Consider the following 17,789-nt stretch of genomic DNA (forward strand, 5'->3'; position numbering starts at 1 on the left):
TTAGGACTCAATTTACCATAAGTACTCACTGGAAAACGCTCTGGATGCAGGTAAACCCATATTAACTGACCAACTTGAAATTGAACATCACGACGACCCTGGTCTACGAAAGCTTTGTAGGTTTCATAGCTTTCAACAAATTTGGTGTGGACCTGCCTATGGATATCACGCATATACTCAACGACATCAAATGCGTCTGGGGCTGGGTCCGGAAGACTAGACACAGGTGCTAGATCTACGACATGGGTTGGTGACCGCCCATAAATTACTTGAAAAGGAGACTTGCCCGTGGACCGGTTGATGAAACTGTTATATGCGAACTTGGATTGCGGCAAGAGTAGGTCCCATGTTTTGACATTCTCCCCAACTAGACTTCTTAGCAAGTTCCCTAGGGTGCGCTTCACAACTTCGGTTTGGCCATCGGTTTGTGGGTGGTATGCACTGCAGAACTGGAGCTTGGTTTTCAATAAGGGCTATAACAATTTCCAAAAATGGCTCATAAAACACGTGTCAAGATCTGAGGTGATCGTGTGGGACAAACCATGAAAGCGGACCACGTCCTTGAAGTAGTACGAGGCTACTAACGAAGCGTCAGTGGTTCGCTTACACGGGATAAAGATAGCCATCTTGGAAAATCGGTCAACCACAACTAAGATGGAATCAAAACGACGCGAGGTTCTGGGAAGACCCACAATGAAATCCATGGACACATGTTCCCAGGGCCGCTCAGGGATAGGCAACGAAGTATACAAACTACTATTCTAACGTCGACCCTTCGATACTTGACACACTCGACAACTTTGAACAAACTTGATAACATCTTTGTGCATTTTAGGCCAAAAGTAGCATTCATCTAATAGAGCGAACGTCTTATCATGTCCAAAATGCCCAGCTAATCCCCCTTCATGTAACTCGGAAATCAATTGAAGTCTAAGAGAGAAGGCAGACACACATAACTTATTACCTCGAAAGAGATAACCGTTATGTATACTGAACCGTGGGTCAGCTGTGCTATCATGGGAGAGACACCCTTCTCAGACCTGCTGAAAATCAGGGTCCGTTGGGTATAACTCCTTGCACTGGTCGAACCCAATGACCTACACTGACATAGTCATCAAAAGACTATTCTTTCTGCTAAGTGCATCAACTACCTTGTTCAGAGTACCTGATTGATGGCGAATAGTGAAGGTGTACTCTTACAAGAAGCTGACCCACTTGGCATGTCTAGCACTTAACTTCTTTTGACTATTCAAATACTTCAACGCCTTATGATCCGTGTACAAGATGAACTCCTTATAAATAAGATAATGCCTCCAATAACAAAGGGCTTATACCACGGCATAAAACTCAACATCATAAGTGGAGTACTGGCACCTGACTTGAGTCAGCTTTTCACTAAAGAAAGCAATGGGCCTGATGTTTTGACTCAGGACTGCACCAATTTCCACTTTAGAGGCATCACACTCAACCTCAAAGACCGCGCTAAAATCAGGAAGGGCTAAGACGGGGGCACTAGTCATTTTCTCTTTGATGAGCGTGAAGACCTTTCCCGCGGCAGACGTCCAATGGAAACTAGTACCCCTTAGGCACTCCATGATAGGGGCCATGAGGGTGCTGAAGTTTCTCACAAAACGATGGTAGAAAGTGGCTAATCCGTGGAAACTACGGATCTCTCCTATAGTCTTTGGGGTAGGTCATTCTACAATCGCACGAACTTTAGTGGGATCCGCCTGAACTCCATCAGACGACACAATAAAACCCAAAAACACAACACTTGATGTCATAAACTCACACTTTTTGGCATTGACATACAACTTTTCCCCCCCTTAAATTCTCTAAGACCTGACGCAAATGACTTAAATGATCAGACAAAGACGAACTATAAATCAAAATGTCATCAAAATAGACAACAAACTTCCCTATACAAGGACGCAATACTTGGGTCATCATGTTCATAAAAGTACTCGGGGCATTTGATAACCCAAATGGCATGACTAACCACTCATACAATCCATCACGTGTCTTGAATGTCGTTTTCCATTTATCCCCCTCTTGGATACAGATTTGGTGGTACCCACTTTTTAAATCAATTTTGGAGAAAATAGAGGCACCAGCCAACATATCAAACATATCATCCAAACGAGGCATGAAAAAATGGTATTTGACAGTGATGTAATTGATTGCTCGCCTATCAATGCACATATGCATGAACCCATCTTTCTTAGGGGTGAGCAGGGCGGGTACGGCGCAAGGGCTCACACTCTCACGAATAAACCCCTTTTGCAGTAACTCCTGAACCTGCCTCAACAACTCGGCATGCTCGGATAGGTTCATGCGATACGCGGGGAGGTTAGGGAGACTCAATCTCGAGACAAAATCAATGACGTGTTGAACCACCCTCATCGAAGGTAGACCATCAGGAAGGTCATCTGGCATAATGTCGCGAAACTCCTCAACAAGGGAGGCGATGTCCGCGGGAACGGACAACGACGTACTCATCAACGACTTAGCCACCAGGGCATAGCAATAACCACCCTCCCGATAATGGCTCAAGAAAGACCGGTAAGATAGGCCCGCGAGCCTGGGAACTCGCTCAGGCTTATTCACAGTGAGAAAACTGGTCTCCTTGATAGGGAGAAGGACTGTTTTATGACCCTTAAAAATAAAGGAGTATGTGTTCCTACGGCCATCGTAAATGGTCTTGCGATCAAATTGCCAGGGACGACCCAAAAGAATGTGACACGCACTCATAGGGGCTACTGTTAAAATATTATGTCTCTTTTAACTATAAACTAAAATACTCATCAGGGGTATTTCAGTCCTTTTACTCAATAGGCGTCAGCCACCCTAATGGGCTAACATTTTTACTTTTTCTTTTTTTATTTACTTTTGCCTTTTACACCTTTTTCTTTTTACACTTTTTTTCGTTTTGACTGTTGTGAAAGGGACAACTCCATATAGTTGTTGGAGTTGCCCCAACAGTCACAAATGTGACCATTGGGTGCATCTCCAACCGTCATATTGAGCTGCACCATGTGGCTTCTTTTTGCATTATAAATAGGCCTTAGTGGCCCTTGTAAACACATCCTTTTTTGTGAGTGCATATGCAATAACAATGCTTTTGTAAAGCCCCTCTTGGGAACTTATGAATTGAAGTTCATTTTGTTTCAGGCTTTTGTGCATGTGTATCCATGCCTTCGTGCACTTGTGAGTGTTCTCCTTTGTGCCTTTGTGCCTTTGTGCACTCTTTGTATTTCTTGTATTGTGGTGTTACACAGAATCTCTTTTTATAGAGATTTTCACAGCTACATCACACCACACCTCATCGTGGTAATGCTCCCCCATGGATAACCAAACTAAACAACGCTGGGTGATGGGAACCTCATTTCCTTTCTTGAACCATGCCATCTTGTATAGTTGAGACAATTTCTCCGTTTTCAGGTTCAAGGTGGACACGACACTCTTGGACACCATATTCTCACACACACACCAGTGTTGATAATAACATCACACGCATGACCCTCATAATTGCATTGGGTTCTAAAAATATTGTTTCGCAACCATTTTGCAGGGGTCGACTCTCGGGGTGCGGTCAAAACATGACGGATGAACCATAAATTTTGGACGTTGTCGTCGAACTCTACGACTTCCCTCCCATCCTCTTCCTCAACCAATGACTCACCCTCACTCTCATTATCGGATGCTGACTCAACAATACCCTCGATGAGATGGGCGTTCTTGTTCACGGTGGGGCACTTGGACGCGACATGTCCTAACTCCTGACACCTAAAATAATGGATGGTAGACTCACTAGGTTTGGCTTTGAATCTGGTATTGTATGTGGGTCCGGACTGGTCGGGTTTGCTAGGGTCTATTTTAGGGGTGGACTTTGAGTCTTCCTTCCTAGGGGAGCTCGCTCCCCTGGTTGAGAAACTCGACTTGGGTCGACTGGACTGGTCACTACGGGAGGTCCTATATTTCTGCCTCATTTTCAATTTTTCCTCCACATTCATGGCATAACTGCTTGCCTGATCTAAGGACTCAATTGTGACACAACTGAAATCATCAGAAATAGCATGACGAAGACCAAAAATATACCTCATGACCTGCTGGCGGGCGGTCTCCTCGATTTGCACTGGTAGGGATAGATGATGGAACTCAGCAGTGTACTCCGCCACATTACGGGTTCCTTGACGCAGGGTCAGGTACTCCTTGTAGGCTCTCTCAGCATGATCTGACAGCACGAACTTGGACTGCATCAACCTCTGCATCTCCTCCCATGTTTGTATGCGCTCTAGTCCTTGCTGCTCTCTCGACTTCTGCAACTCAACCCACCATGTCTGCATTAAGCCTCTCAACCGAGTGAATGCTAGAGAGACACGACAGTGCTCAACAACAGTGTGGTAGTCGAAGAACTGTACGGGATAGGATCAGTCAAAGAACTGCTCCGCATCGAATCGCCATGCGAACTCCGAAAGATCTAACTTCACTCCGTATGTGGAGGGGTGCTCTGGTGCTCTCTGCTAACGGGTCTCCACCATTCCTGCAGGGTACTCGTTTCAGAAAGCCTCATCATTCATCACGATCTCGTCTTCTTCTCCACGGTATTGCTCGCCTGGTAACTGATGCTGATGAACTCCCACGACGTGTGATCGGTGCTTAGGTCGCGCCAGTCTCTGCTGAATCTGCATAGCTGCTGCTGGAATCAGCCTCGGTTTGGCCCCTCCGTGAGTGGGAACCATCTGTGGCCGGTGTTGAGGCACCGATACGACAGGAGGTCCAACTAAAGGTGGAAGGGTTGGTCAGGTCTTGGGCTCTTGGTGGGTAGGAACAGGATAATATGGGTTTGGATTATGGGTTGAGTTTGGGTGGAGGTAGTGGGTCGGGTATAGTGCGGGGTTCTGGATCGGGGATAGGTTAACGGGTTGGGTCTGGTACGGGTATTGTGTTTGGTTGGTGTAGTATTGGGATGACTCACCCGATTGGATCTGGATTAGGTCAAGTCCTAAACTATTCGTCGGACCCAGTATGGGGTAGGTGGGATCATGGATCGAGTTGTGGTGTGAGAATGCCTGGTTTGAACTCGATCCTTGATCCACAACAAGATGGGTCTGGTTTTGACCCGACTCAAATTCAAATTGGAGCTCCGTTTGGGTCCGATATGGGTTTGGGTCGGCATTGGATCCATTTTGGGGATCAAAAGTAGTGGGTTGGGCCTGGTTCAGGGCAAACCGTGAACCAAATCCAACTGGGTAAGTCGGGTATGGGGTTTCGAGGCTCGGACCCGCTCCCGGGGACCCAAAGGATGGTCCTCGGGACCCGGGTCTGGGCCTTACTAGTCTCGGCTCCTGCTCAGACCCTGTCGGGTTCGGTCCGATCCACAAGGGATCAGCCCCCTTTGCTCGCTGGTGGGCTGCGACCGAGCCCCCACGCACGAGCGCTGGGAGGGTCGATAGGCCAGCCCCGGCCCGGGCTGATGCTGGCGCGCCTGCAGCCTGGCCCTGCGTCACGCTCAGGCCCTGCGTCACGCTCAGGCCCTGCAGGCCATGTCTGGCTTGCAGCCCCTGGGCGGGGGGTCGGTGCCAAGCCTGCGCACCCAGGCCGACGTTGGGAGGTCCTTCAATGGGCCCCTGGGTCGGCTGGAGGGCTTCGCCGACCACCCGAGTGGCAGTCGCACCAGGGTTCAGAAACGACACCCCTTGCTGGAGCGTCTCGCTGCTGGCATTCCTGCGCAGATCCTCCCCAATGCCCTCTAGTTGCACGGCAGGCTGATGGCTCAGTTGGGCTGGGTCGATCATTGCAGCATTGACGAGACCGACAACACTGTCGCCCACTCCTGTACCCATTTTTTGCATTGACGTTGTGTGCGGCTCCGCTGGCGACTCTAGGGCGACGAGCTGACCTTCAATCCCATCCAGCCGTCTTGATATCCTTGCCACTTATTTGTTTATGCGCAACATATTTTCTTGCATTTTGGTCATCATATGCATCATACGCATCATTAGATCTTCGTTATCGGTTTTCTCCCGCTCTTTTTCACTTGTAGGATCGTTCCTCGCCTCTTGAGCCATGCCGCTGACGAAGGAGGAAGACTGGCACTCTGATACCACTTTGATGCAGCGAGGGGATCGGCTTCGATGCACTTGGTTGCGGAAGACGATGGCACGACTCTCACGGTCGTGCGATGTGCAGAAGATAAGAAGAATGTCCACCGAAAACGATGGCACTTGCTTTTATTTCAATATGATTCTCAATCGAACAATAGGGTGAACATAAACAAAATAAGACAAGCAATAGAAAAGAATAAAAGAAAACCCAAAGAAAAACTGCTGACAAAAAAAAAAGAAGGTTGCTGCTGCAATATTCCAGATTCTCTCCTCACGCAACCCTAGAAGAGGGTTTTTAAAGCCTGCTAGTGGACCCGGGGCTCGGGTCCGATCCTGGACCCAAGACGTCTTCACTCTGCAAATGGATCTGGGACGATCCGGGCCTTCTCTCGTTTGGAGTAGGTGCGCAGGGTCACGTCCCTGCATCGGGTCACCTTACCTGCGATCGGATCCAGCTCCTGGGTCCGATCGTCCATCCCCTGTGGGTCGGGTTTCCTGGCCGTGCCTGAGTCACGCGGGATAGGCCCGATCTAGTCCTGCTCTGCATCACAAAATATATACATATATAAAATCAAATATATTTATATAACTATGAGTCAAACGTAATCGGGCTTATCAAGCTTATCCGAGTTGGATTGCTTGTTCAAGCTTAGATCGTTTATATGTATCGAGCCTGAGCCCTTGCTCAAGCTCAGCACATTTATTTTTTCGAACAAGGTTGAGCTGAGCTTAACCGGTTCGAGCCCGAGCTAGCTCGGCTCGTTGTGCAGCCCTACTAAGAGGCATTAGGTGCAACCAGAGTCAAATTGATTCCTGATGCGACAAATTGTCTCTGGATTCTGTGGTTTTGGGATTCTGTTTGTTTATTTATAAATTGTACCTGCCATTTGTGGCATTTACCTCTGACTTATTTAAATGTTGTCCATTATTCTCAAATCTCCAATTTTAATGTTTTGCATAGGTTATGGAGAACACCCTGTCATGTTGGATGCTCCTGTGTCTGGAGGTGTAGTTGGTGCTGAAGCTGGAACTCTTACTTTTATGGTACATTGTTAACCTTATTCAAATCGACCAGAGAAACTGTTAACTCAATTTTTTGGTGCATATAAGGTTATTATGTTAAGAAACCTGTGCTTTAGAGTGCTGTATGATACAACATAAGAATTATGTGTTTATCTATGGTGTTCAGGTTGGTGGCCTAGAGGAAGCTTATGTCGCTGCAAAACCTTTGTTTCTTTCTATGGGAAAAAATTGTATCTACTGTGGAGGAAGTGGAAATGGTGTTGTACGTTTTCTCCATCTAGCCCTTTGGTCAGCTGGTTCCTATAATTTTGTTTTTATTTTTCAAAGCTTCCTTAGGCTATCTCATTTTGAATACTTGATGTGGGGGGTACTTATGGCATTCTTGCATTGCCAAATGGTACTTAACGGATTGAGCTAATAACTTATTTTATAAATAATAAATTCTCCATTTTACCTTCATATTTCATAAAAATGGCAGATTTGTTAGTTGTACTTCAGATGTGTTCTTTTAGTGTGTTCTCCCTATAGATTTATTAGAATGCCCATGTTGGTGACCCGTCACACATCAAATCATCATCTTTTTTTTAAATTTGTTAGAGGTATAAAATTTGTGTGGACTTGTTACCTTCCATGAAGGGCCATGGCAATTAGCATCTATAACCATACATGCAGATGCATGCTATATATATATATATACTAGGCATGTATATTCTCAGGTTATTTTAGAAAAAAATGTTCTTGGCATGTATATTCTCATGTTATTTTATATATCCAGATTTTCTTGGCATGTATATTCTCAGGTTATTTTAGAAAAAAATGTTCTTAGATATCTTGGCAAGTTAAATAAAAAATATAGAGAATACTAAAAAGAGTTAATCTTTTTTAATTAGTAATGACAAACTCATTTTAAGAATGATTGGCACGTAAAAGTTGATCTTTTAGAACCATAAGTGCATTCGGTTTCTAAGTGTATAGATGAGAGAAAGAGAGAGGGAGAGATGACATCATAAAGTATTAATGTCTCTCTCTCTCTCTCCACATTTCATCATCAAGTCTACCCACTTCAGGTGGCAGCACATTTAATGCATGTTATGAATTTAAAGTTTTGCATTTTTTTAGAAAAGACAAATATGCCCCTAAATTTCTATTTATTCAATGTCATAATTAAATAGCATCCATTTAACTTTGGTGAAATTTTGAATTTGCCATGCTTAAATCTTTTCTATGAATTAATTTATTGTGATTCTTTTGTGATAATTTAAATATCAGTGATATTTGTGTTATCATATAGACACACATCACTAATATTTTGGACAATCATGGTGCAACTGAAAGTAGCTCGAAAAGGAAAATATTGCAAGAATATTCCACAATATCATCGCAATATTTTTTTGTTTAGTTTTTGTATAATGTAATTTTTTTCATTCATTATTTCTTCTATATGCAGAAAAATTCAGTTTTTCTTTACGATATTGAATTTTTTTTGCCAGTATATTCTTTCTTTGTATTGCTTTTTGTGTTTCCTATTCTAAAATACCGAGAATTCAATATTAAAATAAAACTCTAATATCCTCAAGAAATTGCGTCTTTGAGATATTATCAACTGATAATGGTGTCTATGATGTGAAAGCTATTATCAATATTAGAAAAGATTATCCAAATGTTTTTTTTCCTAAGTTGTGCTTTATGCAACTGCAAATCAACCTGATATAGCTTGGGGCTTCATGATGATCACCTGATTGGCTTCAGATTTGTCGAAATCATGCCACTCTATGATGAAGGTGGATTCTTTGTTTTATGTATGCTGGTGTCTCAATAATTTTCTTGTAGGTGGCTTCTTGGGAAATCTGTTGTTTGTCTCCTGCTGATTCTGATTAAATGCTAATTCATGTGCCTTTCGAATGGTTATTTTCCCAGGCAGCCAAAATTTGCAATAATTTAGCAATGGCAGTAAGCATGGCAGGGGTCTCTGAAGCATATGCTCTGGGCCAGTCTCTTGGAATTACTGCAAGAACATTAGCAAATATCTTTAATTCTTCAAGTGCCCGTTGTTGGAGCAGGTCTCTATGTTCCTTTCTCACTGGTCTTTGTCTATTGAATGTTTCTAGTTCAACATTAATATAGTTGTGCAATGAAGTAGTCCACAAAATAGGAGAAATACAAATGCTACTTATGGGCAAGACCACGCGCAACAAAGCACACACACACAATGGAACAAGAGAGCACTCAATATTTAAAACTAATATTTTTATTAACACTTAAGCGCATCAAGAAGAATGCATATTAACACAAGGGACTTAGTCCCATTTATATACAAGAGGGGCAAGGTCGCTAGCCATTAGAGCTTCCTAATGGCTAGAATAACTAGCTGTTAGGCAGCTCTAATGACTAGCTATCTGGCCCAACCAAATTACAAAAATACCCTTTAAAAGGCATAAAAATACAAAAAAAGAATAAATTTACATATATAACCTAAATACATTCTAATATATATAGTACATTTTAACACTCTCCCTTAAACTTATGGTGTCACAAGTGGAAGTTTGCTAAAGAGATAATGAAATCTAGGAGATGGAAGAGCTTTCGTGAATAAGTCCATCAATATTACATATGGCAAGTAAATGGTCTTCTTCAAAAATTCCTCACGAACATAGTGGTAATTCATCTTTATGTAATTGGATTCTCTCGTGAAATGTATGATTGCTTGCAATGTAAATTGCACTTTTGTTATCACACCATAATCTTGAGGGTTCTACTATGTGAACTCCCAGGTCTTCTAATAGTTTTTTCAACCATACCAATTTAGAAGTCGTAGTCTCTATGGCATGGTACTCTACTTTTGTTGAAGAGAAAGACATTTTCGTGTTTCTTACATTTCCACGAAATCAAGAAGTCACCTACAAACACACAAAACCTACGACTGAGCGTCTATCATTTGAGTCTCCTTCCCAATCAGAATCAGTATAAGTAATTAATTTTAAAGAGATAGGAGATAATAAAAGCCTTTTGTTGATAGATGTCTTGATATATCTAATAATTTGCAAAACTGCACATAAGTGCCCTAAGGTAGGTGCATGTTGAAAATGACTTGTTGTATAAACTGTGTGTAATGTTAAGTCTGGTGATTGACAAATATATGAGAGCCCCAGCTAATTGTTGATAAGGAGGGGTTTTTTAATGGTTCCCCATCGCCACTTTTTATTTTTATGTTTATCATCTCTAGAGCCTCTACTACTTTGTCATCATTTATCCTTGAGCTTGCAATAATAAATGCTACAAACTTAGTCTTAGACAATAAATATCCACGTAGAGAAAAGGCTACATCAATGCCTAAGAAATAACACAAATCACCCAAGTCAGTCATTTCATCATTTACTTGCTTCTTGTCTTCTCCGGTGATGATCATTGTTCAAGAAGAGAAGAGCTGACCCGAACCCTAGGTAGATAGAGAGAGAGAGGAAGAGAGAGAGAGAGAGAGAGAGAGAGAGAGAGAGAGAGAGAGAAAAGAGAGAGAGACGGCTGTGAGACTAGAACTCGTTAACCTCATTAATTAGGGTTTCTCTCTATATTAAATAGAGAGAGGCAAAAAGAGAAAATTACATCTAAGTCCTTATGAGGACAAAATTTCAGAAAACCTTTAATATAAAATAACTTAAAGAACCATCTATTCTCAACACTCCCCCTCAAGCTGGAGCATAGATATCAATCATGCTCAGCTTGTCACAACACTTTGAAAAATTTGGCCTTGCAAGAGGCTTTGTAAACATATCTGCAACTTGGTCTTCCGACTTTAGGTATTTGGTAGTGATATGACCAGCTTGAATCATATCTCTTACATAGTGGCAATCAACCTCAATGTGCTTTGTTCTATCATGAAAGACAGGATTGTTTGCTATATATGTTGCCGCTTTGTTATCGCACATCATGGTCATTGGAGAGGGAACCTTCACCTGGAGGTCATGAAGAACAGTGCAAACCCACATCAATTCAGCAGTTGTTTGGGCCATAGCCCGATATTCTGATTCTGCACTCGACCTGGAAACCACATTTTGTTTCTTACTTCTCCATGAAATCAAGTTGTCTCCCAAAAACACACAAAATCCTGTGGTAGATTTTCTATCTACTACAGATCCAGCATAGTCAGCATCAGAATAGGCTACTATCTCCAGAGTTCCACCTTTCCTGAACAATAACCCTTTTCCAGGGGATGATTTTAGATATATGAGAATCATTATGGTTACATTCCAGTGTACCTCAGTCGGTTTGTCCATAAACTGGCTAACTTTGCTTACTGCTAAAGCAATATCCGGCCTGGTCACAGTTACATATAATAACTTTCCTACTAGGGAGCGATAGCTTTTGCTATAAACCGGTTTTGACCCTTCTTCAAACAACAGAACTTTATGATCCATGGGAATATTTGCTGGTTTAGCTCCCAACATGCCGGTTTCCTTTAATAAGTCAAGAACATACTTTCGTTGAGACAAAACCATCCCTTCACGGCTCCTAGCAACTTCTATACCCAGAAAATACCTGAGTGAACCAAGATCTTTTGTAACAAAGTGTTTTTGAAGATGAGCCTTTGTGGCAGCAATAGCTTTCACATCATCTCCTATAAGAATGATGTCATCCACATATACCACCATAACAATTATGCCAGAGCTAGTTTTCTTTATAAAAAGTGTATGATCTGCTGCTGATTTATTAAAGCCAAAGCTTGACATTACTTCAAACAACTTTTGAAACCATGCACGAGGACTTTGTTTCAAGCCATAAATCGCCTTTCTCAATCTACACACCTTCTGACACTCCCCCTCAACCTCGAAGCCTGGAGGTTGTTGCATGTAAACGGTCTCAGATAGATCCCCATAGAGAAATGCATTTTTCACATCTAATTGGCATAAGCTCCAACCATGCTGAACAACTACTGAGAGAACAAGACGGATGGTACCCATCCGTGCAACAGGAGAAAAAGTTTCAAAGAAGTCAATTCCATATGTCTGAGTATACCCTTTCGCGACTAATCTGGCCTTGTACCTTTCAATAGAACCATCAGATTTGTACTTTATTGTATATACCCATTTACATCCAACAATGTCAGCATCTGCTGGGGAATCAACTAGATCCCAGGTATGCTGAGACATTAAAGCTGTCATTTCTTCTTGCATAGCCAACTTCCAGCGATTATCAAGTGCTGCCTGTTGATAGTGCAGATGAATAGTTTCAGCAGACAAGGTTAAAATAAAAGACTTCATCTGATGTCCAATTCTGGCATGGGAGACAAAATGAGATATGGGATATAAGGTACATTGTCTTGTCCCATTTCGTAGAGCAATAGGCCTGTTATCATCATCCTGAAGATCACTATTGTCAGTAGAACTTACCTCAGGAGAAGAAGAAGAAGATGAAGGCTCTTGCGGAAGTGGAGATCTACGCACATATACCAATGGAGGATTATTAAATCTGGAAGAGGATGAAGTTTGGTTCGGTAATGTAGGCACAGATTCCAAAGGAAAATGAGGTATAGGTAATGGAAAAGATTCAGCTGGATCAACCTGCAACGGGGAACCGGAACTAGAGTAATATGGAGAGGATTCCAGGAAAGATACACTGACATACTCTCGGCGAGAGATCGGATCATAACATCGATAGCCCTTTTGATTTTTTGGATAACCGATAAATATGCATTTTGTAGCTTGAGCGGTTAATTTATCACGGTCAGGGCCAAGTTTGTGTACAAAACAAACACATCCAAATATTTTTGGTGTGAAAGAAAAAAGTGGGGCATTAGGTTTTAGGATATGTAATGGAATTTGATCACCCACAGAAGACGAAGGCATGCAGTTGATCAGATAGCAAGCAGTGGTAATCGCATCACCCCAGTATAACGCAGGAACATTGGATTGAATCATAATGGTCCTGGCAACATCAAGGAGGTGCCGATGTTTTCGCCCAGCCACCCCATTTTGTTGAGATGAATTGGCACAGGAAGTTTTGGGTTGGATGCCATGCTCTTGGTAAAATTGTAAGAGACCTTTTGATTTAAACTCGAGAGCATTATCAGTGCGAACAATCTTGACAATAGATTCAAACTGAGTTTTTATTTCAAGAATTAGGGATTTGATAATACTTGGAACTTCAGATCGTTCTTTTATTAAAAATACCCATGATAACTTAGAGAAATCATCAACAATAACAAGATAATACCGACACTGAGTCCTAGTAGGAATCTTACTAGGACCCCATACATCTGCATGAAGAAGTTCAAAAACTTTATTACTAGACTGACTCTGACTCGAAGGGAACGAACTTCGATGATGCTTGCCCAACTGACATGTTTCACACTGAAATGATGTGGTGGAAGGAATCTGAGGAAATACCGACCGAAGCTTTGACAATGAAGGATGACCAAGACGACGATGTCACTGAACAGGACTGAATGAATGTTCCACTGCAACATGAACATAACCCATTGGATAATGTAGGTAGTAAATTCCATTTTCTTCATAGCCTCCACCAATCTTCTTCCCCGTCAGCAAATCCTGAAAATGACAACCCATTGGATCAAATATGACTCTACAGTTTTGTTCTTTTATAAGGCAACTAACAGAAAGTAAACTTTGAGGAAAGTTTGGAGCATGAAGAGCATTTTTCAACTGTAATGAGGAGGATATAGAAATATTTCCCTGACCAACAACCGGGGAGGAGCTCCTATCGGCTAAGGAGACTCCAAGCTGAGCCTTAATATCCTTTAGATCTGAAAAAACACGTGAATTTCCACACAAATGTCTGGATGCACCAGAGTCAATAACCCACTTACTATCGGTCGGATGAAGATAATTTCCGGTTGAATAGGCAACACCAGCTACAGGAGGGGTGGAACTCAAAGGTCGAAGAGTGATCAATTCATCATATTCCGCACGACTAAGGGTGATACTGCTTTCATTTGCAGTGATATTTTCTTGTACATTTGTTGCCTCGATAGTAGTAACATTTGCTTCAGGAGTATATGACTTTGATGAAGTAGAGGTTGGCCGACCATGCTTATCCCAGCAACGATCTTCTAAGTGTCCAGATTTTCCACAGAATGTACATTGAAGCTTTCCTCTGCCTCCCATACCACGTCCACGTCCTCGTCCTTTGATATTCTGAATATTTCCACGCCCATAACTAGATGAAACAGCAAGAGCAGATGACTGAGTCACAGGCTGAGATTGTGGCAGAGAGATCGCAAGTCTACTCAGACGATTGTAAGCATCAGCAAGAGTGGGAACATCTGATCCAGTCAACATTTGAACTTTTGCTACAGAAAAATCTGAAGAAAGACCTGTAAGAAAACGAACAACCATGGTTTGTTCTTGATGATCCTTTTGCTTCGAGCAACACAGGGGCCTGTGAGCATTAAGTCTTTCAAACGCAGCTTTGACAGAGGCATAGTACTGGGCCAAGGTCTGATCTCTCTGTTGCAAATTATATATTTCTTGTTCGACTTGCAGGATACGACTCACATTTGTTTCTTGTGAGTATGTATCACGAAGATTGTCCCACATCAGTTTGGCTGTATTATAGTAGATCAATCCATCTGCAATATGGGGTTCGACACTATTCATGATCCATGACATAACTATGTCATTATCTTCATCCCAAGTAACATATTTTCCCAATTTCTCAGTAGGTTCGCCTTCCAACAAAATATGTTTTCGACGATGTCCAGATACCGACATCATAAAAGTTCTGGACCACCTGGCATAGTTGGTTTCATTCAACCTTACGGAAGAGCCATACGAGAAGGGGTTGGCAAATGTTTTATATTCTCCAATATATTCCAATTTTGAATCACATTTTGAAGTTTCAGCCATACTAACAAAATATTTTTGTTCCAACAGAGATAAAAATCTGGACAGATTTCAAGCAACCTAGCAGTTGTTCACAAAAAGAAACCACGTCAGTAAGGAACAACAGGCCACAAAAGGAGAATTTTCCCCAGCACCGCAGAAATCAAGTCTGCAATTTCCACGACAGTAGTGGACAGCAGCCCACACACATGAATCTTGAACAACAGCCCACACACATAACAATCACGCATCAGCCAGAACCAACGACAGCACCTATACTCAACACAGACTCCCTCAGAAAAAAAAATTCACATAAACATGATGATTTTCAGCACAACAGAGAAAAACAAGCGTGTTGTTTCCACTACAGAGCTTCAAATGCTTAAACTAATCACGACAGCAACAAGAAAAACAATAACTACATCATGAAGAGTCACAGCAGATGTAGGTTTGATGCTGAAGTCACGACAACAGTTGCAATCACGACAACAAAATAATAACGACAACATGAAGAATCACGGCAGATGCTGAAATCACGACAGAGGCTTAAAATCACGACAGCAGTTGCTGAAATCATATTGACAGATGCTGTAAATCACGACAGCCACAAACAGGAAGTTCCTTTCTTCAAAGGACAAAAAAACAGTCACGATAGGGACACGATAAACACATCATGGCAGCAGACATAGCCATACGAAGATAGGATCTGTTATCAGCTGCCACACCCAGAAGTCACGGCATGTGAAAACCCAAGAGAAAAAATTACGACTGCCAGACCTGAGGGCTCACTCCCACGATGCTCGTTAGGTCTGATAACAGATCTAGGCCAGATCTGTCATCAGATCTAAAAAAAATTTTAATCCACACCTGGTTTGAGTACTTGATGTTTGGTGTAGATCACGTTCCAAAGATCAGATCGATCACGCTCCTTAGATCGTCAGCTTTGATACCATGTTCAAGAAGAGAAGAGTTGACCCGAACCCTAGGTAGAGAGAGAGAGAGAGGAAGAGAGAGAGAGAGAGGAAGAGAGAGAGAGAGAGAAAAGAGAGAGAGACGGCTGTGAGAATAGAACTCGTTAACCTCATTAATTAGGGCTTCTCTCTATATTAAATAGAGAGAGGCAAAAAGAGAAAATTACATCTAAGTCCTTATGAGGACAAAATTTCAAAAAACCTTTAATATAAAATAACTTAAACAAAGAACCATCTATTCTCAACAATCATATCATCCACATACAATAACGAAATAATGTTATCTGCATCAGTGTTCTTAACAAATAAAGTAAACACAATTTAAATCCAAACTTTATCATTAACCCACTAAATCTATCATACTCAGCTTTTGGAGCATGTTTTATACCATACAAGGCTTTTCGTAAATGAAGAACTTTGTCCTTAGGAATGTCAAAACCTGGTGGAGCCTCTGTATAAACTTCTTTATTTAGTTCTCCATTAAGAAATGCATTTTTAACATCCATTTGATAATTGGACTAATTTTTAACAAATAATATAGCTATTAAGGTTTTAACTGAGGTTATACAAGCTACAAGAGCAAAGGTTTCTTCATAGTCTATTATGTATTCTTGTGAGTATCTTTTAACCGCTATCCTAGTCTTATATCTTTCTAAAGTTCTATTACTTTTAGTTTTAACCTTATATACTCACATCCTATAGATTTTTTGCCTATAGGTAAATCTTGAAATTTTCATGTTTTAGCATTTTCTAAAATGTCTATTTCTAGTTTCATTGCATCTATCCACTTGGGGCATTCTTTGGCTTGAAAGTATGAGTTAGGTTCTATGTAGAAATGTATTAAGGCAATGCAAGCTCGATATTTGGGTGCAAAGGACTCACATGAAACAAAATAATCTGGTGGTTTAGAGACTTGGTGGAGCGCCTAGTAGCTTCTATAATTTGATTGTATATATTTCTCTAAAGCACATGGAGGTTTTTCATGCCCACGTCTAGAATATTGTAAACATACATCTTGAGAGTTCTCAACATTATCCATAGCATCAATAGCATTTTTAATCATAGAATCATTAGTATCAACATTGATACAATCATTACAAACATCATTGTTTTTAGGCAGAACATCAAATAAAAATGAATACTCTGATTCTTTCCTAGGCTCTTTTGAAACAAAGAAGGGTTCCTTTTCAATAAATGTTATATTTCTTGAAATATAAAACTTATTGTTTTTAGGATTAAAACATCTATATCCTTTTTTATTATCGACAAATCCTAAAAAAACACAAGGAATAGCTTTGAGTGAGAGTGTATCATTTTGGTCATATAGAACAAAACATTTACATCCAAAACTTCTTGTGTAAAGTAAATTTTTAATTGGAGAAACATTTTTAAGAGAATTTGATGGCATTCTATTAATGAGATAAGCAACAATTAACACGACTCTTTAAAAAAAAAAATTGGAACATTGTTTGAAATAATGTTCTTGCAGTTTCAATGATATGCCTATATTTTCTTTTTTTAAGACCATTTTCTTGAGGAGTATGAGGACATGATCTTTGGTGAATAACTCTATTTTTGTCTAAATAATTGTTAAACTCATTTCATAGAAACACTCCCTGAATCAGAGTGAAAAATGGATATGTTACTTTCAAATCTATTTTTCACAATGTTATGAAAGTTTAAAGTTAGAGAAAACATCAGATTTATGCTTAAGAAAACATATCCATGTATATCTCGTGAAGTCATACATAAAAGTTACATAATAAGCATATTCACTCTAAGATACAACCGACACGAGTCCAAGTTGCTTGCTTGCTAGAAAACAACTAGGCGATAAATTGCCTAGCTACATT

The 17,789-nt window shown here is 41.1% G+C and overlaps 1 protein-coding gene across 1 annotated transcript in view; it reads left to right on the plus strand.

The window, feature by feature from the left end:
• Nucleotides 1–17,789, plus strand: part of LOC149844910 (6-phosphogluconate dehydrogenase family protein) — an 80,155-nt gene that overhangs the window by 49,910 nt on the left and 12,456 nt on the right. The window contains exons 5-7 of the mRNA XM_089997387.1: nt 7,069–7,151; nt 7,297–7,392; nt 9,048–9,190. Coding sequence (XP_089853513.1) covers nt 7,069–7,151; nt 7,297–7,392; nt 9,048–9,190 — 322 coding nt within the window. The remainder of the gene's footprint in view (nt 1–7,068; nt 7,152–7,296; nt 7,393–9,047; nt 9,191–17,789) is intronic.

This window comes from Nuphar pumila, chromosome 2 (genome assembly GCF_984573655.1).
Source record: "Nuphar pumila chromosome 2, dmNupPumi1.hap1.1, whole genome shotgun sequence".
In the NCBI taxonomy this organism is placed as follows: Eukaryota; Viridiplantae; Streptophyta; class Magnoliopsida; order Nymphaeales; family Nymphaeaceae; genus Nuphar; species Nuphar pumila.